The sequence below is a fragment of the Bos grunniens genome, chromosome 6 (assembly GCF_055505025.1).
Source record: "Bos grunniens cultivar Pamir isolate PY7600 chromosome 6, Bosgru_T2T1.0, whole genome shotgun sequence".
Lineage (NCBI taxonomy): Eukaryota > Metazoa > Chordata > Mammalia > Artiodactyla > Bovidae > Bos > Bos grunniens.
In genome coordinates, this window is record NC_141170.1 from 36,979,220 (window position 1) to 37,005,326 (window position 26,107).

The following is a 26,107-nucleotide window of genomic DNA, read 5'->3' on the forward strand; positions in this document are numbered from 1 at the left end:
CAGCTATTTGTAAGGCCTCCTCAGACAGCCCTTTTCCTTTTTTGCATTTCTTTTCCACAGGGATGGTCTTGATCCCTGTCTCCAGTACAATGTCACGAACCTCCGTCCATAGTTCATCAGGCACTCTATCTATCAGATCTAGTCCCTTAAATCTACTTATCACTTCCACTATATAATCATAAGGGATTTGATTTCGGTCGGTCATACCTGAATGGTCTAGTGGTTTTCCCTACTTTCTTCAATTTAAGTCTGAGTTTGGCAATAAGGAGTTCATGATCTGAGCTACAGTCAGCTCCCGGTCTTGTTTTTGCTGACTGTATAGAGCTTCTCCATCTTTGGCTGCAAAGAATATAATTAATCTGAAAATCAGACCATCTGGTGATATCCATGTGTAGTGTCCTATGTTAACCATGTAGATCCACCACATATCTCTGGGAGTTTTCCTTTTAATAGATGAGAGGTTAGTTTTTATTGAGATGTAGCTCATCAGTCCACTTGAGTTGGAATGACCCTAAGAGAAAACTTAAATCTATGCCCAGCATCAGAGCATGTATTATTAACTGACCAGGTGAGAGGTTCCCATCCAGTAATATCATGAATAGATAGAACAAGACTGAACATTCATCTAAAATACATTTCCTAGGGGGTATCCAGTCAGAGCCCTAGCAAACAGAAATCCACCAAGGTAACCCAAAAGTACTGGACACAGATAATTTGCCACAACCCAACATTTGGATTGAGTTTTAAACTAGCATAGAATCATGTCCATGATAGAAAGCATTTGATAGATAGGGAATAAGTCCAAGGAATCAAGAAAATGTTATAAATATTCATACAAATCAGAATCTTGGGCAAGCTGTCTACTTCTGATGTTTTCTTCTTCTCATCCTAGTATAGTGTAGTTTACTCTGAGCATTGTTTTAAGGTGAGTTTGAAGTCAGTAGGCCTCTCTATAGACCAGTCCAGCTTTGAACGTAGGAGTTAACCCAAGAATCAATTTCCCTTTGGTTTCACTGGGCATGAGCTAGTTAAGAGTACCTGATAGAAAGTTCCTTCCATCCAGGTTGAAGACAGTTCCTTAAATTATGTTTTCTTCCAGTCTTGATTACAGGTCATGCGTCAGCCATCTGATCTTCATCCAAAGCCAGATTACTGAGATAAGCTTCAGAAACATCCCTAGAGTGTCCTTTAATAATTCAATTAAATTTTACATTAATATACCCTAACAACAAAGAACTATCCAGGAAATGAGTCTTAATAAATACAGACCTCCTTTAACAAACTGGGATTTAACATTCATTGAAACATCTTTTTCTCCCTAAAATCACAGTCATTTTTACATAATATTACCGAATTAAGACTTGTTTGTAATATAGGTCTGCTCTCAATAAACTTGGCCTGATCATTTATATAACCATAATTGATCATAGACTTTTTTTCTTTGCTGAGACTTTTATAAAGCCTCAGAGTGAGATTTTAAAATAAAACCTTTAGGGATAGGAAAGTCATGCCAAAGGCTTATAGATTTTGCCTAACAGATGTAAGTGAATTCCTCACTTCTTAAGGTCTCCAAAATTCCTTGGGATTTCTGTACCTGTTAGTGAGATAACCTTCCTAACTTCTCTGATAAAGTTACTGGAAACTAAGAGCTTCCAATCTCAGGAGGGCTCAGATAGAGAGAAAATATAAATGTTTCAGTTTGTTTATAAAATATAATTTTACCAAATTACCATCATAGTTAGTTTGAGGAGAAGGTTTTTTCTTACACCTGAAAACAAAGATTCAACCCAGTAATTTTTCAGATAGAAACCATAAATGTTATAAGTATATTTGCCTGTTCATTCAGTCCTTTTGTTAACTTTTGTGAAGTCATCAGGTTTTCCATTAGAATCCTTACCTAGTTCAGAAACTGGTATTTATCCAAAAGTCCTTTCTATAAATCTTCTTTAAGAGGAAGCATATTTGCAAAACTTGGTTAGTGTTTTGACAATATTTTGAGATAGTAACTAGAATTATGACTAATAACTTTGTACCCAAATATACCAGAATTTTGGGAACTTCATATAGTTTCTAGGATATCTATATTAGTAACATTTACTATACAATATAACCCAAGATTTATTCCTCACTTGACAATATTTCCCCTGAAATTCTGTTTACAAAATTAACCTAATTAGTATAATATCTCTCTTTGGGATGTTTCAGGGGCCCTCTGAAGCATTCCAAAGTTAGCTAGAAATCTTCATTAGAAAGATTTAGGAAGTTTTGTCAACAAATGTCAAAAAGTTTAGAACATTCAGTCAGATAAGTTTATGGGCCATTGTGAAACAATAGCTATTTACTTAGCCAAAGTAACAATAAAGTATTTTCAAACAGATCATTTCAGAGATACAGAAACTTAAATCTATTATCAAAGACAGTTCAATATCTGAAAAAAAGGAGTCCTCTAAATGAAAGAAAAGCTGAATTCAAGTTTTTGCACCTTATTTAAAAGGTAACCTTAACTTTATTTTAAACTTATTTTAAACCATATACAAAACTCTTTTCTCATGGTTCACTTCCACAAACCTTCTTATCACTTTCTGTACCCATTACTTTGTTCTTCCATCCTAAAAAGCCACCTGTAAGTCAGGCTTACTTCCTTTTCCCTTCACAAAATGCAATGCCGTTCCTCATACCTTCTTTACTGAAAACACACTTCCTACTTTCTTTAAGCAACCAAGAACTGACTTTTATATTAGCATTTTATAGATTGGTGAGCATAAATACCAGTGATAATTTCTAAAACCTTTGTTTTCTCAGAGAGAACATTTTAGGATGGCACCATTTATTTTTTACCTCAAATCTCTTTAGTTTCTTTGTAAGAGGAAATTAGTGTTTAGTAGTAAATGTATCAAAATCTTATTTTATTTGAAAATGACTTAGCTATTCAATAGACTTCCAACACTTAGTTTAGCACAACCTTTAAAAGTTCAAGTTACCCCAATCTAGAGAGACTATTTTAGACACATATTCCTAAAAAGCATAATTATTTTTAATAGAGTCTATCTAAAGGCTCGTATCTCATTTACATTTTTTAGAAGTTTCTTCACTCAAGGTAATTTCCTTGCTGACAAACTTGTAACAGGTATAATAATATTTAACTTATATTAAACCTAGGTACAATAAAAATGTAGCTTCCCTTGTAGCTCAGTTGGTAAAGAATCTGCCTGCAATGCAGGAGACCTGGGTTTGATTCCTGGGTCAGGAAGATCCCCTGGAGAAGGAAATGGCAACCCACTCCAGTAATCTTGCCTTAGAGAATCACATGGTCAGAGGAGCAGGCTACAGTCCATGGGGTCGCAAGAGTCGGACACGACTTAGTGACTAAACCACCACCACAATGATAATATTCTGCTTAATGTTAATTACTCTTAGACATGTCTACATTAGTTAGATCAACAAACAAACATTAATATCAGGTATTTAATTCTGAACATTTCCCAGTTCACCTGAACCTGAAATTCATTTAGGTTAATTTATCTTGTATTTAGAATTATTTGATTTGTAAGTGCTTACCTTTTTTTTTTTTTTTAAGGCCAATTAGATTAGAGCTCATTTATAAACTGATCTCAGCAATCAGCAATATTATCCAAAAAAAAAAAAAAAGACACACACTGAGACATACATACATCCAAATAGACACAACAAGAGATCCTATAGCTTTGTTTTCCAGACTTAGTTATGAATCAGATATCACAATATGAAAGTCACTTAAGTTGCTCACTCAGTCGTGTCCAACTGCTTGCGACCCCGTGGATTGCAGCCCACCAGACTCCTCTGTCCATGGGATTCTCCAGGCAAGAATACTGGAGTGGGTTGTCATTTCCTTCTTCAGGGGATTTTCCCAACCCAGGGATCGAACCCAGATCTCCTGCATTGCAAGCAGACTCTTTAACCTCTGAGCCAAAATTCACTAGTTGTAAACAAATGGATGGAATAAGATTTTAAAAGGCTTTCCCCCACCTTTTTTTTCCTTTTGGTTTCAGGAATTAGAGAAGGTCTAGATAAGTGATCCAGAGAGCTCTGGTCTAAAGATATCACAGGAGTTATTTCCTCAGGGCAAGAATTCTTAAAGAAAATTTTTTTCTTGAAGCTTTCTCTGGAGTCTAAAGAATATTGTGACCACATTGTCAAAAATCGTTTTTTCTGTGATTATAGTTTTATAGCCAAAATTTAAATCAGATAGTGCTCAACATGGCCCTATTAACAAGGACAGATTGGTCCCAGCAGAGATTGTCCCTCTGGGGAAATACTGGCCTTAGTTTTATCAGCCCCAGGCTGTTGATTATAGGAGGAAGTCCTGAACATAAGGGAACTTCAGTTCATTTTCCTATCCTACGTAAATAAAGATTTAATATTTTTAGGCCACTTTTCTTGTCATTAGATCATAGCTATAGATTGACCAGTCAAAAAAAAAAAAAAATTTTTTTTCCCCCAAGGAGTTCCCAGGTGGAATGTTTGAAACTTTGAGTAAATAATTCCCATATTAGCTCTAGGAGTTTGTACCAGATATCTGTGAGCTCAAACCAAACCAAACCAAAAAAACCAAACCAAACCAAACCAGAACTTCACCAGTCAGGAGTCATGTTCCAAATGAAACAAAAGGCAAAGAGATGCCCAGAAATCAAAAGCCAAGTGGCAAGAGTGCCCCCAAAAGGTGGTAAAGTGATGCTCAGAAATCAAAAGCCAAGTGGCTTAAAAGTCAAACATAACTTCCTAGTTCCACTATACCTGCGACCTGGCAAAGTCAGTACTCAGTTCAGTTCAATCGCTCAGTTGTGTCCAACTCTTTGCGACCCCATGAATCGCAGCACGCCAGGCCTCCCTGTCCATCACTAACTCCGGACTTCACTCAGATTCACGTCCATCGAGTCAGTGATGCCATCCAGCCATCTCATCCTCTGTCGTCCCCTTCTCCTCCTGCCCCCATTCCCTCCCAGCATCAGAGTCTTTTCCCATGGGTCAACTCTTTGCATGAGGTGGCGAAAGTACTGGAGTTTCAGCTTTAGCATCATTCCTTCCAAAGAAATCCCAGGGCTGATCTCCTTCAGAATGGCCAGGCTGGATCTCCTTGCAGTCCAAGGGACTCTCAAGAGTCTTCTCCAACACCACAGTTCAAAAGCATCAATTCTTCTGCGCTCAGCCTTCTTCACATCAGCCAACTCTCACATCCATATATGACCATAGAAAAACCATAGCCTTGACTAGATGAACCTTTGTTGGCAAAGAATGTCTCTGCTTTTGAATATGCTATCTAGGTTGGTCATAACTTTCCTTCCAAGGAGTAAGCATCTTTTAATTTCATGGCTGCAGTCACCATCTGCAGGGACTTTGGAGCCCAAAAAATAAAGTCTGACACTGTTTCCACTGTTGGCCCATCTATTTGTCATGAAGTGATGGGACCGGATGTCATGATCTTCATCTTCTGAATGTTGAGCTTTAAGCCCACTTTTTCACTCACCACTTTCACTTTCATCAAGAGGCTTTTGAGTTCCTCTTCACTTTCTGCCATAAGGGTGGTGTCATCTGCATATCTGAGGTTATTGATATTTCTCCCGGCAATCTTGATTCCAGCTTGTGTTTCTTCCAGTCCAGCGTTTCTCATGATGTACTCTGCGTAGAAGTTAAATAAGCAGGGTGACAATATACAGCCTTGACGTACTCCTTTTCCTATTTGGAACCAGTCTGCTGTTCCATGTCCAGTTCTAACTGTTGCTTCCTGGCCTGCAGGCAGATTTCTCAAGAGTCAGGTCAGGTGGTCTGGTATTCCCATCTCTTTCAGAATTTTCCACAGTTTATTGTGATCCACACAGTCAAAAGCTTTGGCATAGTCAATAAAGCAGAAATAAATGTTTGTCTGGAACTCTTGCTTTTTCCATGGTCCAGCGGATGTTGGCAATTTGATCTCTGGTTCCTCTGCCTTTTCTAAAACCAGCTGGAACATCTGGATGTTCACGGTTCACTTATTGCTGAAGCCTGGCTGGAGAATTTTGAGCATTACTTTACTAGCATGGGAGATGAGTGCAATTGTGCGGTAGTTTGAGCATTCTTTGGCATTGCCTTTCTTTGGAATTGGAATGAAAACTGATTTTTTCCAGTCCTGTGGCCACTGCTGAGTTTTCCAAATTTACTGGTATGTTGAGTGCAGCACTTTCACAGCATCATCTTTCAGGATTTGAAATAGCTCAACTGGAATTCCATCACCTCCACTAGCTTTGTTCATAGTGATGCTTTCTAAGGCCCACTTGACTTCACATTCCAGGATGTCTGGCTCTAGGTGAGTGATCACACCATTGTGATTATCTGGGTCATGAAGCTCTTTTTTGTACAGTTCTTCTGTGTATTATTGCCATCTCTTCTTAATATCTTCTGGTTCTGTTAGGTCCATACCATTTCTGTCCTTTATCGAGACCATCTTTGCATGAAATGTTCCCTTGGTATCTCTAATTTTCTTGAAGAGATCTCTAGTCTTTCCCATTTTGTTGTTTTCCTTGATTTCTTTGCTTTGATCACTGAGGAAGGCTTTCTTATCTCTTCTTTGGAACTCTGCCTTCAGATGCTTATATCTTTCCTTTTCTCCTTTGCTTTTCGCTTCTCTTCTTTTCACAGCTATTTGTAAGGCCTCCCCAGACAGCCATTTTGCTTTTTTTTTTTTTATTTTCCATGAGGATGGTCTTGATCCCTGTCTCCTGTACAATGTCATGAATCTCATTCCATAGTTCATCAGGCACTCTATCTATCAGATCTAGGCCCTTAAATCTAATTCTCACTTCTACTGTATAATCATAAGGGTTTTGATTTAAGTCATACCTGAATGGTCTAGTGGTTTTCCCTACTTTCTTCAATTTAAGTCTGAATTTGGTAATAAGGAGTTCATTATCTGAGCCACAGTCAGCTCCCGGTCTTGTTTTTGTTGACTGTAGAGAGCTTGTCCATCTTTCGCTGCAAATAACGTAATCAATCTGATATCGGTGTTGACTATCTGGTGATGTCCATGTGTAGAGTCTTCTCTTGTGTTGTTGGAAGAGGTGTTTGTTATGACCAGTGTATTTTCTTGGCAAAACTCTATTAGTCTTTGCCCTGCTTCATTCCGTATTCCAAGGCCAAATTTGCCTGTTCCTCCAGGTGTTTCTTGACTTCCTACTTTGCATTCCAGTCTCCTATAATGAAAAGGACATCTTTTTTGGGTGTTAGTTCTAAAAGGTCTTGTAGGTCTTCATAGAACCGTTCAACTTCAGCTTCTTCAGCATTACTGGTTGGGGCATAGACTTGGATTACTGTGATATTGAATGGTTTGCCTTGGAGACGAACAAAGATCATTCTGTCGTTTTTGAGACTGCATCCAAGTACCGCATTATGGACTCTTTTGTTGACCATGATGGCTACTCCATTTCTTCTGAGGGATTCCTTCCCGCAGTAGTAGGTATAATGGTCATCTGAGTTAAATTCACCCATTCCAGTCCATTTTAGTTCACTGATTCCTAGAATGTTGACACTCACTCTTGCCATCTTTTGTTTGACCACTTCCAATTTGACTTGATTCATGGACCTGACATTCCAGGTTCCTATGCAGTATTGCTCTTTAGAGCATCGAACCTTGCTTCTATCACCAGTCACATCCAAAGCTGGGTATTTTTGCTTTGGCTCCATCCCTTCATTCTTTCTGGAGTTATTTCTCCACTGATCTCCAGTAGCATATTGGGCACCTACTGACCTGGGGAGTTCCTCTTTCAGAATCCTATCATTTTGCCTTTTCATACTGTTCATGGGGTTCTCAAGGCAAGAATACTGAAGTGATTTGCCATTTCCTTCTCCAGTGGACCACATTCTGTCAGCCCTCTCCACCATGACCCACCCATCTTGGGTTGCTCCGCGGGCATGGCTTAGTTTCATTGAGTTAGACAAGGTGGTGGTCCTAGTGTGATTGGATTGACTAGTTTCCTGTGAGTATAGTTTCAGTGTGTCTGCTCTCTGATGCCCTCTTGCAACACCTACTGTCTTACTTGGGTTTCTCTTACCTTGGGCGTGGGGTATCTCTTCACAGCTGCTCCAGCAAGGCGCAGCCCCTGCTCCTTACCTTGGACGAGGGATATCTCCTCACTGACACCCTTCCTGACCTTCAACGTGGGATAGCTCCTCTAGGTCCTCCTGCGCTCACGCAGCCACCACTCCTTGGATGTGGGGTTGGTCCTCCGGGCCGCCACCCCCCTGGCCTTGTGAGTCAGTACTAGCAGCTGTTTTTGGTTCTGATATAGTTTCAAGCAATTTCTTGTTGGTTTCCTGCAAAGAAATTACTCTCTCATTTACTCTTTTAGAAGCTTCTAGATACCAGTCAAGGTAAGCGTAGCCAGCCTTTTCTAATTGTGCATGCAAAAATACCAATTTTGAAATATCAAAAGAAATCCAATTTGGCCATTTTAGGTTGAGATCTGTTTTAATATTATTTCTGCAGTTAACTAGGTACTTGTATGTATGAGCTCCGTTATGTATTGTACATGAATCTGGCTGGAGTGTTAGTCAGAGGCTGGCTTTCTGACACCCCTTTGTTTCTGTTTTTGAGAGATTCTGTTTCTCATTTTAAGCTGAATTTGTCAGGGATAAAAATCACTAGTGAACTTGTGTAGTGGGCCCATGTGCTACTTGTGAGGTTAACTCCTCCAGGAGTCACCCCAGAGTTGTTTCAGCTCATTTTACATGTCAGATTCTGCCTCCGGCAATCTAAGATTACCGTGGCTGCTTAGGTCGCTGAATGGCCAGTTCTTATGTGCGGCCCCTGAACGAGGAAGTATTTTAATTAATGAGTGGGTTTCCCTATGGGATCACTGCATGGAATGAGACCTCCACCACTCCTGTAAATTTCTCAATCATCCTAGAAAACTGAAACTGGCCAGGAGGAGTCATGACCCTTTTCTTCAGAGCAAAACTCATCTATTTTCCTCACTTTTATCCTGACAAATTCTGTAATGGCAGTCAAATTGAGGGAAAGTGTCAAATCAGCCTGTTACTTAACCACTCAGCGAAGACCATTCAGTCCCCTACAACAGATCGAACTCAGCATCTTTCAGCTGAGCCCTGAGTATTCCTCAGTTATTTTTCCAGTTGAGCCCCCCTACCCAGTACCTGGGAAGAGGCTACAGTCTTCATTTTGCCCCACATGAAACTTAACTTGCAACTCTCAAGTTGTACATCATTTTTTAGTCGACACCTGTCTCTGAGTCCCAGAATTCTTTACTTTAGTATGAATATTACCATAGGATTTTTCAGGCTTGAAACAGGAAACACAGGATAAAGCAAGTGTGTTGGAAAAACAGAGTCCTGTTGTGTGTTTCTCCTTTACTTTCACACTACTACCACAATTCCAACACTTCTAATACTAGATGTCTGGGGTTATAGTTTCCACACCAGGCAATTCCCTGTGAAGTTCCCTGAGTGTCCTAAATTCAACTCAGTTTGATACTAAACAGAGTTAGCACAGACCCCACAGGGTAAGGGCTCAGTCCCAGGCTCTCCCTTACTTCTGACACATCCATCAATGCTAGGTCCCCAGGTTACTCATAGCTTCTCTGTGTCTAGGCCACAAATCAAAGGCTCCCATGATTCCCCTCCTTACCTTAGATTATTTGCTAAAACAGCTCACAGAATTCTGGGACACACCTACTTATATTTACCAGTTGATTATATAGTAAAAGATTTGGTAAAAGATACAGATAGACAGGTGAAGAGATACATAGGAAGAGGTCAACTGCAGGAACATCTATCCCGTGGAGTTGCAGTATCCCAGCCTTCCAGTTTATGGGTGTATTTTGAGGATTTTCGTGGAGGTTTCATTATGTAGGCATAATGAATCATTAACTCCATTTCCAATCCCTCTCCCCTCCCTCAAGAATGAGAGGTAAGGCTGTAAATTTGACATTTCTAATCATGATTTGTTCTTTCTGGCAACCAACCCACCAAGAAGTCACCTAATTAGAAACAAAGACACTCTTATCACCCAGAAAATTGGAAGTGGTTAGGAGCTTTGTGTCAGAATCCAGAATTAAAGACCAAATATTAGAAGAAGAGATGCTCCTAGAACTCTTATTAGGAAATCACAAGCATTTTAGGCGCCCAAGTCAAGAACTGGAAGTTAGAACAAAAGATTTGCCTAGTTCCTCAATATATCAAAGATTCTAAGAGTTCCTTGTCAGGAACCATGAGCTGATATATGCTGGTGTGTATATATATATGGAGAAGGCAATGGCACCCCACTACAGTACTTTTGCCTGGAAAATCCCATGGATGGAGGAGCCTGGTAGGCTCCAGTCCATGGGGCCGCTAAGAGTTGGACACGACTGAGCAACATCACTTTCACTTTTCATTTTGATGCATTGGAGAAGGAAATGGCAAACCACTCCAGTGTTCTTGCCTGGAGATTCCCAGGGACGGGGAAGCCTGGTGGGCTGCTGTCTATGGGGTCTCACAGAGTCGGACATGACTGAAGCAACTTAGCAGATATATATATATATATATAGCTTCCCAGATAGCACTAGTGGTAAAGAACCCACCTCCCAGTGCAGGCAACATAAGAGAAGCTGGTTGGATCCCTGGATGAGGAAGATTCTGCTGAAGGAGGATATGACAACCCACTCCAGTGTTCTTGCCTGGAGAATCCCATAGACAGAGGAGCCTAACGGGCTACAGTCCATAGAGTTGCAAAGAGCTGGACATGACTGAAGTGACTTAGCACACATGCATATTTCTTATTATTTCAAAGCAAGATGTGAAGTGTGCCAGGTTTATAACTTGATTAGCTAAGACTAATCTTGATCAAGACTAATCAATCAACATCCACTGATGTTTCAAAACCTCTCACCTACCAGGGAGTAGTACTTGGCTAGGACAGGTGTTTTTTCAATAATTTTATTTATTTTATTTTTTACTGTGCTGGGTCTTCATTGCTGCATGGGCTTTCTCTAGTTGCAATGACTGGGGGCTACTCTTCATTTCGTTGCCTGGTTTCTCTTTTTGTGGAGCACAGGTTCCAGGGCACACTGGCTTCAGTAGTTGCAGCACATGGGCTCAGTCATTGTGGCTCCCTGGCTCTAGAACACAAGCTCAATCATTGAGACACATGAACTTAGTTGCTTTGTGGCATGTGGGATCTTCCTGGATCAGGGATCAAACTGATATTCCCTGCATTGGCAGGCAGATTCCTCATCACTGAGCCACCAGAGAGTCCTAGGATAGTTTTTGATGAGGGATCCTAAGGTGTAATATCGAGACAGCTATTACTATTGATGAGGAATTATAAGATTTTTAGTAGGAAGGAAGCAGACTACTGGAAAATATTTTTAAATTACTGCATAAAACTATGTCCTATTCCAATTCGCTTACAAAATGACTAGAGAATAGCGATTAATTTATACATATAATTTGATGAATGTGCTGTGGATGTGTGTTTCCCCTAAGAATTATTCATAAACACACATGCACATGTCTTTCTAGCCATTTTGCATTACCTTCTCTTGGAGGGTGGAATAATTTTCTGTCTTTTTGTCAGAAGTATGGGGACTGAGGTGCAGGGTTTGGGAACCATATGTCTTATCATTATGTTTCTTATCTATTTCCCAGTTTTTGCAAAAAATGTTTTCAGTTTAGTCTAGTTTCATCAGGAAATCAATAATGAATCTAAGAAGGGTGACAGTAAATTAAGACAGATGCAAAAAGTACTGCAGAATGAGATTTTTTTGAGAAATGTATAAAACAACATTGTGAGTGTTAACTGAACAATATCCTAAACTTCTTTTGTTTTAAATATGTTACATATTTAAGTTATTTTTAGCATTTTAAAACTGATGTGCTGCAAATGACAGTATATTGTGATAAGCATTATAATTGGAATTATTTTAATTCTTTGCTTTTCTTAAAATTAAGTGAAATTACCACAAAAATTGAAATCAGAGAGAACTAAAATTGTCTCATAAAAATGCAAATTCATGAAATGCTTGAATACAGTAACTCTTAAAGATTTTGTATGCTTTTTTGTCATCATTTTGTTTCTCTGCACACCAATTTTTACCTAATGTTTAAAAAATTTAATATTATACTGTATTAATTTCATTCCTTCATAAACTCCACAAATAGATTTTGTGAGCTGCAAGATATTTATGTGTTAGTCATTGGCTCCTTTAAAGTCTATAGCCAGCCTCATGCATATTGTCTGCTCCTGACTTTTTGCCATAAGACCATGTCATTAAAATAATATCAGTTTAAACATTTTTTAAGTGCTGATTGTGAACCCAGGACAGTGCAGAAAGCTTTGCATATATAATCAAACTCATTCTTCAAAGCAATCCTATGTGATATAGTTTCTATTATTTGTCTCATTTACATCAGTTGGCTAGTTTACCAAAAGCTATACATTTATTAGTGAATACTTTGGGGATTGCTGCTAATTTAACTACAAACTCCATGATCTTAATCATTTTGCTACACAATCAAAAGGTAAGGACATTTTTGTCGCTCTTAATAAGTTTCAGAGGGTTGTTTTCTAAAGTGTTGATGGTACTTTTCACTGTGACCTTTGAGGGTACAAATTACACTCTCTTCTCCAGCACTGAGTTCCATCATTTTTGTTGTTGTCATTGTTTTACTTAAAATGGTAAATTAAGTTACTTTTTCATTTCCTTTTTTTTAAAGTAAACTGAAAATACTTTCTATTTAATTAAAATACTTTGGTGGAATTGCTTTCTGCCTCTCTCATTTATCTTTTAGGATCATTGTGTTTTTCTTATCCACTTGTATGATCTCTTGTTTAAGAATTTAAGTCATCATTTATCCACAGTCTGTAGTCTTGCTCTCTGATCTAGTATCTTTGAGGATTTCTTCCCTAGACTTATAATCACCTTTCTTTAGTAGACGGGAGGTTATCTTACACTGACACACTTAGTACATTTATTGATCAACTCTGTGTAAGACCTGGCTAAAGTAATTTCATTTGGATCTTCTTTGGGTCTGGAAAGCTTCCCTTATAACATGTTAATCTTCAGAAGGACAAATCAAAATATCTTGTTAAAACAAAGATCTACCATTTTATATTAAGTCTAGAAATGCTAAAGTATTTTAAACTTGGATAATAATGATCTTATTATAGCTGCATGTAGTTACTTACAGACTCCAGGTGCTAAAATCTGATGGGAATGCAGATGGACTCTGTGTTGAACCATAGCTCACGTAAATTAGATTGGCTGCTATTTCTAGCATATTTTAGTTTCTAAATTATTTCTGAGACTTGTAAGCGTTTTTAACCTGTACTTTGAGTATTTATTGATTAAGGAAAGAACATGTTTTTTATACCATCTGGTGCTGAAGTGTTACTGTGACAGCATCCTCAGAGTTTATTTAAAACGGGTAATTTGAGGGATTACTATTCCACTTCAGATATTTATAGAAAAGGAGCTTCAGTTTTAATTTTCTTAATGATATATTAATGCACAGTATGCTCTGATCACTAAACCCTCAGAAAACTTATTCCATGGAAATGATTTTTTAAATTACACTGGCCATCTGTATTTATGTGAGTTGGTCTGAATGGAACTAGATATTTAGTTATGTTATAAATGGAAATACTTAGTATGGTAGTAGTATATGGATCATGAAAAAAATAAATTTCTCTGAGATAATGAGAATCTATTCTATCACTTTGATTATGATATAACTAAGAGCAATAGCTATTACTTTTCTCCCAAAGCATACAATGTGCCAGACACTGATCTAAGTGAATACATATTTTCTCTCACTTTATTTTCACAAAACCTATGAGATAGAATCCATTATTATCCCTATTTTATGCCTGTAATCTGAAGCAAAAATAAGTTAACTAGGGTATTTAAATAAATATGCCATCTTAAAACAAGTCAAAGAAAATATCAGTACCAAATCTAAAACAATGACATAAAAAAACAGAAGTATGAGTGTTTGATTTTACATGATTTTAGGTTTGTTTTTTTTTTACAGTGAAATATTTTTTTTTAATTTTATTTTATTTTTAAACTTTACATAATTGTATTAGTTTTGCCAAATATCAAAATGAATCCACCACAGGTATACATGTGTTCCCCAAGGTTCAGGATTTTAGGTTTTTGATTAAACTTTTTAAAAACTATAAATTTGAAGTGTAATGATAAGTAATAAAATTTATATTCCTCAGAAGTAAAATTTGCAGTGTTATAGTGAAGTGTGTGTGAGTATGTGCGTGTATATGTATTAATTTGTAAGAAAAAAGTGTTATTATATTCTTTCAAATGAAGAGGACTGAATAAAATGCTATTATTTTTGAAATCATGAGTGTATTTTTTGAGTCTTAGAACACTGATCAAGCATTAAACAAGTCCTTATAGGTAATGACCAATCACAGCCCAGTTCTTGCTTTCCTAAGTACAATTCTATATGAGTTTATAAACTGCACACTCAACTATAAAGATATTTATACTTTGTTAGAGATGACATCAGCTTTTTTTAACTGTTAAAAAAACAATTGTGTACATTTTTAAACAATCTAATATTATTTATTATTTATTGATTTGTAAATCTACTATTCAAAATTAAAACATATATGCACATGTTCCATATTAATAACCATTAATAAATTGAGATAATTGTGCCGTTAGTGGCTCAGTCATGTCCAGCTCTTTGCAACCCCATGGACTATAGCCCACCAAGCTTCTCTGTCCGTGGGATTCTCCATGGACTGTAACCTGCCAGGCTCCTCTGTCTATCTGATTCTCCAGGCAAGAATACTGGAGTGAGTAGCCATTCCCTTCTCCAGGGGATCTTCCCAACCCAGGGATTGAACCGAGGTCTCTTGCATTGCAGGCAGATTCTTTACCATCTGACCCACCAGGGAAGCTCAATTGTGCCATTAGGTAATGCCAATTACAGTGAAACTACTTATGTGCCGTTCATCATGTTTAAACTGTGAGGGGGAAAAAAAAAAGATCAAGGAATCATCCTCATCTAACAAAACTAATAGTTTAAAAGAAGAGGAAGGCAGACTTTCTTTAAAGTGCCAGATAAATGTTTTAGGCTTTTCAGGCCACTCATTCTCTGTTACAACTACCTAAGTCTGCCATGACAGCAAGCAGGACTCCTCCATAAATGGCAAATAATGAGTGTGGCTATGTTCCAATGATACTGTATTTACAGATATAAATGGTATGCTAGATTTGGCCCATGGACTATATAGTTTTCTACCCCTAAATATGAGTACTTATATAAGCATAAGAAATAGGAAAGTTAACATATCTAAGATATCAAAGATATTAATGAAATAAATATAATTTTAAGGAAGTAGATCAAGATTTGCCAAAGTATTGTACAGATGCTTTATATACTCTTATAAATATTTTAATAATTTGATATATTGAACTTTGACTTTTAATATCTCTACAGTGAAAATAATTATTTGGCATATTTTTTAAAATACATATAATCAAATTGGAAATAAGTGTCACGTTGCCATTTTAGTGGCAGCCAAATTCTCAGATACTTAGTAATGGGAAAAATTAAAGTACTATCAGTGCTCCAAAGAAACTATATGGAACTTTGCTTAGTTTTCCTTTGAGAAAAGTCCATTGGAATTTGATTTGGAAATACTTGTCTAATTTTGTTAGCATTTCCAAATATATTGAATGTTTATATTGTATTTTCCTTATTTGATATAAATGAGTAGATATATTTCATAATTAAAGTTCAAAATAAACAGAGTTTAGATAAAAGTCTTGGCCTGCTGGTATGTGGTATCATTACTGAGCTCATCCCACAGTTGTCTTGAAATCACTCTAAGGGCAATTTATAAAAACTGGAAGTGAATTCACTGAAACACTAAATAGCTTTTGTGTTCTATTCTGCCAAGAGTTTATGTGGTTTCTAACAATAAAATACATTATATTAAACAATTTACTTGGTATTTTCTGGATTTTTGTTTTACTATGAATATGTGGAAAATTAAAAGAATATTGAATCTTGCAATATCCAGAAAGGTGCATGTATTATATATATAGGTTGATTTATATATATATAGCAATAGCTCTATGAATATATTATGGAGATGCATTTTTAAAATATGAAATGTAAATTAAATGGTCATTTTCCGTAAATGATTGGTGAAGTCATGTAAGCATAGCATTGTCAATAGTCTGTGATAAATGATGATACCGCTATAAGAAATCAGTGGGTCAAATGAGCAAGGCATTATTCTCCATCTTAAATTTGTAGGTTCTACTCAAAAAATTTATTTACAAGGCTGTTTAGAATGTCTTTGAATATAAATTTTGCAGGCATTTCTGAGGAAAGATATATTCAAATGGGCTTATAGCTTTCTTTGTCTGTTTAATTGGATAATCAAATACATTGACTCATTATATTTCCTATCAAATAACCTCTTTAAGTATAATAAAAAGAACAATTTAATACAGCATGGTATTTCTTAAATCCATAAAATGCTTCTTAATTTGAAAGGCATTGTGGAAAAATTAATTGTATGCATGTTGGAATTTTTGCTTTTAAAAAGCAAAACAGACACCTGTCTGAATTGGTAGTGTCTTTATGCTGTATCGAGGGAGTGGGATATCTTCCTTATCTTGGGCTCTCTTGTTTGCTTTTCAGTTGCTGCGATTGTGGCTGTGGAAGGGCTTCTTCCCTGTGCGCTGTTGCCCATCCAAGCCTAATATGGTTAGTGTTCCCCTCCTGCTTTCACTATGTGCTGTCCCACCTATATGTATTATCGTCAGCATCCTTTTTTTTTTTTTTTCATTTGTGTACATTTTAGTAGTTAGTGCACCAGTTACAGTTTAAAAGAAGAGTAGAATGAAACTGTTCCAGAAAGAATCTTGAGTGATTTCACTACATATACTTTCAAATAAAATATCTGTATCACCCCTATGTCAAGCATTCATACTTCTCTTCCAAGGCTTTTACTGTGGTCCTGATTTAAACCAGGAAGTTGTAAGATTTTAACATCTGTTTTACATTTAACATGTCACTGTTTATGTTGTTCCATTAAGATTAAAACCATATTATACATGGAAGTAGAATGCTACTTCTGTCAAGGTGAAGTCACTTTTTCTGTCTCCCAGAACCATGAAATGAACATAAGTGGGATATTCTTTTTTCATAATCATTGTGGATATATGTTGCATTGGAAAACAGAACCACATTTAATTTTAAACAGCTGACTTAATAGTTTTAAGCTTGAATTATTTCAGATATTATAAGCGATATTTCTAATTTGGTACCAGTGAAGAAAAAAAAATCCATATTTTGGGGGTCAGTGTCCAAATGCGATAGTCTTAATTATTTACAAATACAAATCTTAAATATATATTTGGGTTATAGCAATAAACTTATAGGCTAGAACATAAGAACAAAGAACTCTCTTTATAGATTTAGAGAGTGCTGTGTGCTCAGTCACTCCGTCGTGTCTGATTCTTTGTGACCCCATCAACTATAACCTGCCAGGCTCCTCTGTTCCTGAGATTTTCCAGGCAAGAATACTGGAGTGGGTTGCCATTTCCTGCTCCAGGGGATTTAGAGGGACTCCTACACAATAGTGAGCTACCTTGTAAAAACTACCAGATAATTTCTGTCTAGATTAAGGAGTCTGAATCCCTCCACTACTATATTGAGCTATTATTTGTAGGCGAAATTTGCCAAGAAAAGAACTGAAATACATTTTAGAGAATTAGAGGGTTGTCTTGGGCCTTTAAAATTGTTACTTTTATTCTCTAGGTGTAAATTAATTTTTGTTGATTCAAAAAACTGTGGTGTGATTGAGTGTGTGTAGAAGATGTGAGAAGTGGTGGAAGAGATACCAATGATCTTCTGAGAACAAGAGAGTGTAAACACAGACTGATAAGATTCTTTGATCTTTTTTTTAAATCTTGTGAAATTTTTTTATTTGAAAAAAAATTTGAAGTTAATATGAAAGTACAGATTTGTTCCTGGGACTTCAGTGACATACCAAAAACAAAAAACCCTGAAATCTGGCTGACAGTGGCTGAAGTATAATATAAATGGCTTGAAACTGTGATTTTATTTTATTTTTTTTACTGCTCTATAAAAAACTTAAAAACGGTCACTGAGTTGCTTATTCTAACTTGACTCTCAAATATAGGTATTATAAGAGATAAAATCATCATTGAAGCATAGAATTTACATCTTGGAGAAAAAAAATGACATCCAGACATACCTTGAACTAAACCTCAAAGATACCTTAATGGGTATATGAACATTAATGAAGCCATGACTCAGAAAAGTATTGGTGAAAACTAACTTTAACTGGATTTAAATTGCTTGATGTTTTAAAAAATAGTATCTTTTTCTACTGTGTAGTTGACTTCAGGGGGTTTGTAAAATGAACAAATAAAGGAGGAAAAGTAGAAAGGTGGAACACTTCCTTCACAAGGAACATACCAGGAAACCTAAGAAAACATGTTTTATTTCCTATCATCTTCCCTTTTTTCCCTAACATCTTTCTCTAAAAATGTCAGTAATTTTGACTCAATTGGTGTGTTTGTGTGTGTGCCTTTATATTTGTGTGTGTATGTGCATTTGAGTGTGTCTGTAGCACCAAAAACAGAAGTTATTTAGCCACAAATGGGCTTAGGTATCCAATAAAATGATAACAGTTTGTGTGCAAATATTTATGGAAGAGCCATAATTTTTTAATGCATTCTTAGTAAAACAAAATAAAGCAAAAGAAACAAACTTTAATTGAGTTTACATAAATTAGACAATCAGAAATTTGTTCAAAATTATTGGTTGGGGTGAATGGAAGCTAAATATGTTTTTATTCTCTGATATCTCAACTTTCATTTCATAATTTCTGGTCAGTATGAGGTTTCAGTTAAAGATAATGTTTCTTTAGATTAAAGCCTTGGGGAAAAAATAACCTTAGATAGTGGAAATTAAGGGCTGAGAAGAATTTTCCTACTAGAATCAGTAAAATACTATGAAACCTTGACCTAAAATCTTATCTCTTAATTTTGTTTGTATAATCGTATTAGGATTTGTCAATTACCACATAAATAATTTACAAGGATCATTCTGTCTTCATTTGTGAACTGACATATATACAATTACAGGACAGAGGTTGGACATTCTGAGATTTTGGAATCTTGTTTTTGTTTTTTTTTTCATTTCTGAAAGACTACTCATGAATATGTGTGCTTGGTTTTGACCTTAATATAATGCAGTGCTTATACATGAAAATTGCCAATTGTAAATATACTGGCTTTTAGAAGTATTTTAATATACCTTGTGGAAATCTCAGGGTCTGAAAGACATAATTTCAACATCATTTATCTAGATCCTTGGTTTTGCAATTCAGATTTATTAAATTTTCTCCAGGGCTATGGAGTTCTGAGCTTTACTATTGTAGTTTCCATCACATAAACATGCTCCATTATTTTGCAAATGCTAATTACATGTTGCTGTCTTGATCTCAAATTATTTTTTGTCACTCTAGTTGCTTACTTTGTTGTGAAATCGGTAAACATAGGTATAATGTTAATTTTTACAATATTCTTCTTGCTTTGATTAAAATCTACCCAGTTATGGATGATATTTCTATAATATGTTCTAATGAAACCCAGATGCCTAAATTTTAAGCACTCTATCCCCAAGACTGCTTACATTTTTAACAGAAGTATTTGTTTTTTAATCACAGCTGGTTTCAGATTCTAGTCCTCCCACGCTACATCCAATCTATTTTTACTGGCATCCAATATTGAATTGATAATCTTAAATGTAAATGATATATTAATATGTGAAATTTATAAAATAAAATTATTATTTGTTCCTTGATATTCACTTTTGTCTATGAATACAAAAACATATATATATGTGTGTATATAAAACATCATGTTTATTATAAGTTCTGAAATATCCCATAGTCCCCAGGTGGGTTTTTCTTACATTTCTTGAATTCAAACACATTAGATTATTTTCTTCATTTATTAGGTTTCAAGCTTTCCAATGCTTTTGCAGCACTTACTACTTCTGAGGGGTGTGCATGACAAGGAAAATGGAGTTCACTATGCTGAAAATAGAGATGTTAAGTTCTTATTTTGTTGATTTACCTACTCTGATTTTTAGGAAGTCAACCTCATTCTTTTAGAAATTATTATTGCTTATTTTTAATAATATTTAAAATCAGAAGTACAAGGGATAAACTCTTCTATCATAATTCAGAAAATAAAACTAAAATAAAACATACTTTTCTGACAAAAATGGTCGTGAATTACACTGAAACATTTTTTTAATGTTTCAAGGAACTATTTTTCTTTAGTTTAATGAACTGAAAGTTTCTTGACATTTGAAGTGAACAAGGTTTTCTTTTTACATACATTTCACAGATTATTTCATTCATTTACAACAGATTTCTGCCCAGGAGATATGTGGAAATACTATTCTATCTTATAGTTAGGAAAAATACATAGAGAATAAAAATCATCCCTTATAATTTTAGACCCTCATTTAATGTGCTCATGGCAGGCAAGTGTGAGGCTTTTCCACACAATAGAGAGATAATATATTAAATTCCAGTTGAAGGCTTGCTATATAAAATGTAACTATAAACTGCTCCCAAACCCGTTTTTATAATACCTGTGGCACCTCAGACCATAGGAGATTTTAAATGGGACTACTCTAATTGGGAAAATCATTGGTCATATAAGCTAGTTCATTTATCCATGAACTAGTTTAAAAATTAGTAGGAAATTTCCTACTCTCGCATTAGAACACAATTTGTTGAAAACAGGGAGACACAATCCTTACATGTCACACTTTATAAATTATATTTCATGTCAGAATTCTAAGGTAATTAAAATTTAACTCAATAATGAAGAGTCAATAATTCATCTTTGAATTCCTTAAAGTATTTCAAATTATTCATGTCTTCCCATTATTGCTAATTCTGGAAGGATTTAAAGAGTTTGTTAATGAAACAAATTACAAATTCATATACACTGCATTATTTTAAAAGTGTTGTTCATAAGTTTTTTCCTTTGTCTTTTATAATATAGAAATTAAAAATAATATACAAGGCATGAAAAAAGACATAAGTCCACTTCTCACATTGCCGTTAGTCATAAGGAGGTTAGTACCCTTGGTAGAATGTGAGATGGGAACACAGCTATGTTTGCTATGTTTCTGTAGTATAATCATCGCTGTCATTTCCTGTGCAGGAAAAGCATGTTTCCCAAAATGAGTATATTTTCTTTTAAAAGTGTATCTGGGAATTTTCAGTAAATGATAATACATGAGTTACAGTTTTGTGTAACTTATATTATCTGTAAAGAAATCAAAATCCCGTACCTTGTATACAAATACTAGCTGGACCACCTATATATCCAATATCCCATTTTACTGCATTTGCACTCACATTCTTATAGATCTGTGGTCCTGAGAAATAAAGCAATCTATTTTAAGTATTTATTAACTATTATTAATAATAAGCTAATATTCACATGCTTCTTTATTTTATGGGGGATGAGTTACCTGAGCTTTTATTAAAACTACCTTTTTTCAGTTGGAGAGAAACTTGAAGTGAAAAGGTCAAACTATTTTCCCACAAAACTATAACTTTTTTTTTTTTTTTAAGATGCCAGCAATAAAATTTTAAACGCAACATTATGCAGTGGCTGAGGTCATTATTATGTCAGAACAAGAGTGTGTGCACATATGAAGAAATGTGTTTTGAAAAGAGGATACAATACAAGGAACTTTTCTATAAGCAAGACATATTGACTCTAATGTTTGCTGCAACATTTCCTTTTGAATATTTTTACTGGTAAAGCATTTCTTAGTCCATCTGGACAATGGAGGAGCAGCTGTAGGCATGTCCATTTCTGAGCCAGGTACTGCATATGCTCACTCTTTCAAAAACATCAAAATGCAGAACCATTACTTCTTTCACCATTGCTTCCTCCCCACCGTATTTAAAATTAAGGAAAAAGAGTATTTATTCAGTGTTCATTTCAGTAGGCTAAAATAAAGAAAAATCTGATTTTGTGGAGGTTATTGTGGAGTAAGGATCTACAATCTCCTTTTGCTTTTTCGTTCACTCATCTCTCCTCATTGTTCATAATAGTGTCATTTAGAAAGTTCTGATTCTGTTCTTGGTACTCCTTGAGGGCTTCACATTCCTACCTTTAATTTATTATCTAATCCTCAGTTTACATCTGAGAAATAAATTATTCATTAGTACCTCCATCCATTCATAAAGATTATTGTTTACTATTTCATGTCTATGGAAGTTTCAAATATCCAAATTTAGAATCAATGGCTTGGGCTGTTTTAAGAGCAACATTAATATCAAGGTTGTATTATTAAATCTTTTGGATAGATATGGGGGCAAATAGATTGATCTCCAAATTAACCATGAAATCACTTATATATTATATAGGAAGCATGACTCAATGCCTTTTAATAAATTTCATTAATGAGTATAAACTATGCCTACGTTTAATGTAATTTCTCATGTCCCCTCTAGTACTAAAATAATATCATTTTCTAGAAGAAGATATGTATAAATGGGTAGAGAATGATTCCTCTAATTATATTAAGATATCTAAAATATTTTTAGCACAATGATATCAAAATCCATTAAAATTGTGATTGAAGCAAAATGAAGAAACTGTTTCTTTTCTGTTCAGAAAGAAAAAAGGTTCCAGAAGATGGCAGTTGTAATTTATATATGTACACAATATACATATGGAAGGGCATACTTATTGACTGTGTCAGATGGGTTACAATGATGTATCTGGACAAGGTACGGAAAATGATACTGAATGAACAGGCTTCCTGCAGTGCTTTGTCAGTGAGGCTGAACCACTGCTTGAGTGCAGTCTCTGCCAGCTGCACTTTTACTTGCTGTATCTTGTTGAGGTTTGTTTTAATGGTGCTTTGGGGGTTTCCAGAACTTAATTTTATATGTTAATGTGACATGCAGCCGTATATGTTATAGAACTCCAGAGAAGCCCATAGTCAAAAATAACTCTTTCCTATTGCCCTCCTGACTCTCACCCTAGGTATTAAAATGTTAACTGCTCCTCAACAAGGTATTCCCAAATCATTTTTTAGATTAGATCCAAAGTTTTATTTCCATTTTCATATAAGGAATTTGCATGAAATTTAAATATCCATGAGACTTATTTAATGATAAAGACTATTTGAGGATACAAGTTTCAAAGCTTAATTTTTTTCTGAACGTAGGAGAGCTGAAGGTAGAATGGATGTTTGTTTTCTAATGTAAACTGCAAGAACTTGTATACTTTTTAAGTCTCTTTAGAATTCCTCTAATGAAGTTTTCTGTCAGTGTTATTTACATAACGTAAATCTCAGGATGATTTCTCACAATTATATGTAGAATATTGTTAAAAATAAAAAACAGTATCAATACCTTCTCTGTAAAGGCACATACATCGATTGAAAGAAGAATGTAATACCTAAAATTATGAACAATATTAAAATAACTTAAATATCAGCTTATATCATGTATTTGTTTTTTCTCTCCATTTCACTGTGGTGAAGTGATTCAAGATGTCTTGCATCTACGTGTTTTGAATACAATTTGGAAGGCCAAAGATCCCCACTGTGTGATGCTCCTCACCTAAGAACACTATATGTATTAAGCACCTTATTTCAAGTTTATTCAAATTTTGCTAACTGTAATTTACTAATAAATTGCCAGTTCTTTAACATGATAAAAATAAGATAACTATATTTTTCATCAAAAATGGCACAAAAACAGGTTTTTTAATCTATTTTGTATAATATGTGTAATTATACACTAGGAAAAATAGAGAATACAATAGGTTTTATTTTTACATCAAAATATACATATATTTAAGAAACATTTTAGAATATGAAACCAAGAACAGTCCCTCAGTGCATGTCAGGTGGCCACTTCCCTTACATCCAATAGTAGTTTTCAGTCAACTTTTTAATGAAAATATTTTGTCAATCTGACATTTCAGCTGTATTTTCTTTATGCAAAAATAAATGAAATTTTGTTCTTGATAAACACAATTTTTTTCTAAGAGTTTGTGAATAATAAATTCACCTCCTTAGGAGTTTAACTAAAAGTAGTTAAAATATTTTTATTTTGGTCAATTGTTTTAATGTTATATTGTTGTTCATATACTTTAGTATTCATCAGCCTATTCTCTCTCAAACACTTGTCAATCAGAATATCATCCACTCATTCATTTATTCATTTCATCAATGTGACACATATGTTTGGTGCCAAGTCCAATCCAGGTGCCAAGTGACTTCAGAAATTTATAGATGAACAGTAATTGTTGCCATTTAAGAAACTAACAATAAAACATGGGAGCCAAAAAAAAATCTCAAATGACTACGTTGTATTGTCGACTGGGAATCTCACCATGAGAGGAATACTGAAAACTACTGGGTTCATAGTGAGGAAGACTGAAATAAGCAGGGGTAATGGAGTGGGGGGAAACATAAAGAAGGCAACAATTGAACTGGACTTAGATTAATTGGAGATTGTTAAGAAGAGCATCCTAAGTGTAGGAACCAGTATATAGGAACATATGGAAGCATGGAGAAGTATCCTGGAGATGAGGTAGGAAGTGCGCATTGGGGCTACACTTAGGAATCTTTACATTTTTATTGAAATGTTTTCAGGAGAGAGGTAACATAATAGCAGAGTACCTTGTTTATGGTATTGTGGCTACAGCCATGTCTAGTATAGTTCAGGAAAGCAGTTATAGAATGCAAGGGCAAAGGTTCAGAGGCAGTGATAGTAATCCAAATGAAAAATAACAAGGCTTTAATTGAAGAAGGGGTAGAACTAAAGAGATGGATGAGATGGACATAAGATTTTATGTTATATAATTCTTGGGATTTGACAACAAATTTATTGTGAGGTACACAAGCATAGGGCTTTGATTTTAAGGTACCAAGCCATGTATGTGTTATTAAGAGGAAAAGAAGGCAGCAGATCAATATTGAAAGTAAAGAGAAAGATACTGTTTTTGTTGTTTTTTCCCCAAAATCTATTGAGTGGAATGCCTGGGGAATATTCCTGTAAAGTAAATCTACAAGGAATAAAAATGTAACTCTCGAAAGGATAAAATCAGAAGGATAGATATATTAATTAAATTGATGGAAATGGATAGATCTACAGTAGAGAACCAGCGAAGCCTGGGCAGAGGACATAGGGAATTGTCCATATAAATGAAAAGAGCAGTAAGAAATATCAGAAAAGGAGTAGTAAGGGATTTCAATTAATCATGGGTTAAAAATTAAGAAAAAGTCATTGGATTTAGAGATGAATATATCATCAGTGAACATTAGAAGGAAAGCTTTTTGTAAGTAATAAGAGCAGATTTAAAATGACTTACAAATTAGTAAGAAAAAAACAGGAGAGACTAAGATTTGGGGAGTGGAGCTGAGTGGGTTTGCAAACTTTGGGGACTTGACAGTGATCTCTGAGTGGGTGCAAGGGGAAAAGAGCCACCAGAGAAACTAAAGACTCCAAAACGAGAGGTAAAAAAAATAAAAAATGATAATGTAAGGTGCTGAAAGGAGGAGACTATTGAATCAGAGACATATTGGGGCAGCTCATCTGAAAAAGGCAGGGGCCTCAGAGGTGGTTAAAAAAAGTAAAAGAGGAAGGGAACAGAGAAGTGTCTGGTGTGTGGTGTATGGTGAAGTGATGTTTAAAAATAGATTTGGAGAGCTTCAGACTTCTCAATGAAATCTGGGCAGAAATAAGGGATATTGGCTGCGGAAATACGATTCATCCAAGAGTATTGGTGTTCCATCCTGCTGGTGTGAAAAATCACTTAAGATTGCAGTCATTTCAATTGTGTTGTGTGCTTCTGGGCTTGATGTGATTCACCGCTTGGGAGATGTGGCTAATGATGGCTTACTCTATTCCAGGCGGTGTGGTTACAGCAAAGCCAAACAAGACCCGGAAGAGGAAAAGATGCATTTTCATAATGGGCACAGTAAGCAAACTGTTAAAAAAAAATCAAAATAAAGCAAAGTAGGGGAG

At 35.4% G+C, this 26,107-nt stretch overlaps 1 protein-coding gene across 12 annotated transcripts in view; it reads left to right on the top strand.

Moving 5' to 3' along the window:
- Window positions 1-26,107, top strand: part of EPHA5 (EPH receptor A5) — a 405,634-nt gene that overhangs the window by 328,226 nt on the left and 51,301 nt on the right. For 6 of the 12 annotated variants that reach the window (XM_086407625.1, XM_086407626.1, XM_086407631.1 and 3 more), the window contains 2 exons: window positions 16,687-16,752; window positions 25,993-26,060. In XM_086407625.1, the coding sequence (XP_086263751.1) occupies window positions 16,687-16,752; window positions 25,993-26,060 (134 nt within the window). The remainder of the gene's footprint in view (window positions 1-16,686; window positions 16,753-25,992; window positions 26,061-26,107) is intronic. The other 6 variants (XM_086407629.1, XM_086407630.1, XM_086407632.1 and 3 more) reach the window with 1 other exon arrangement.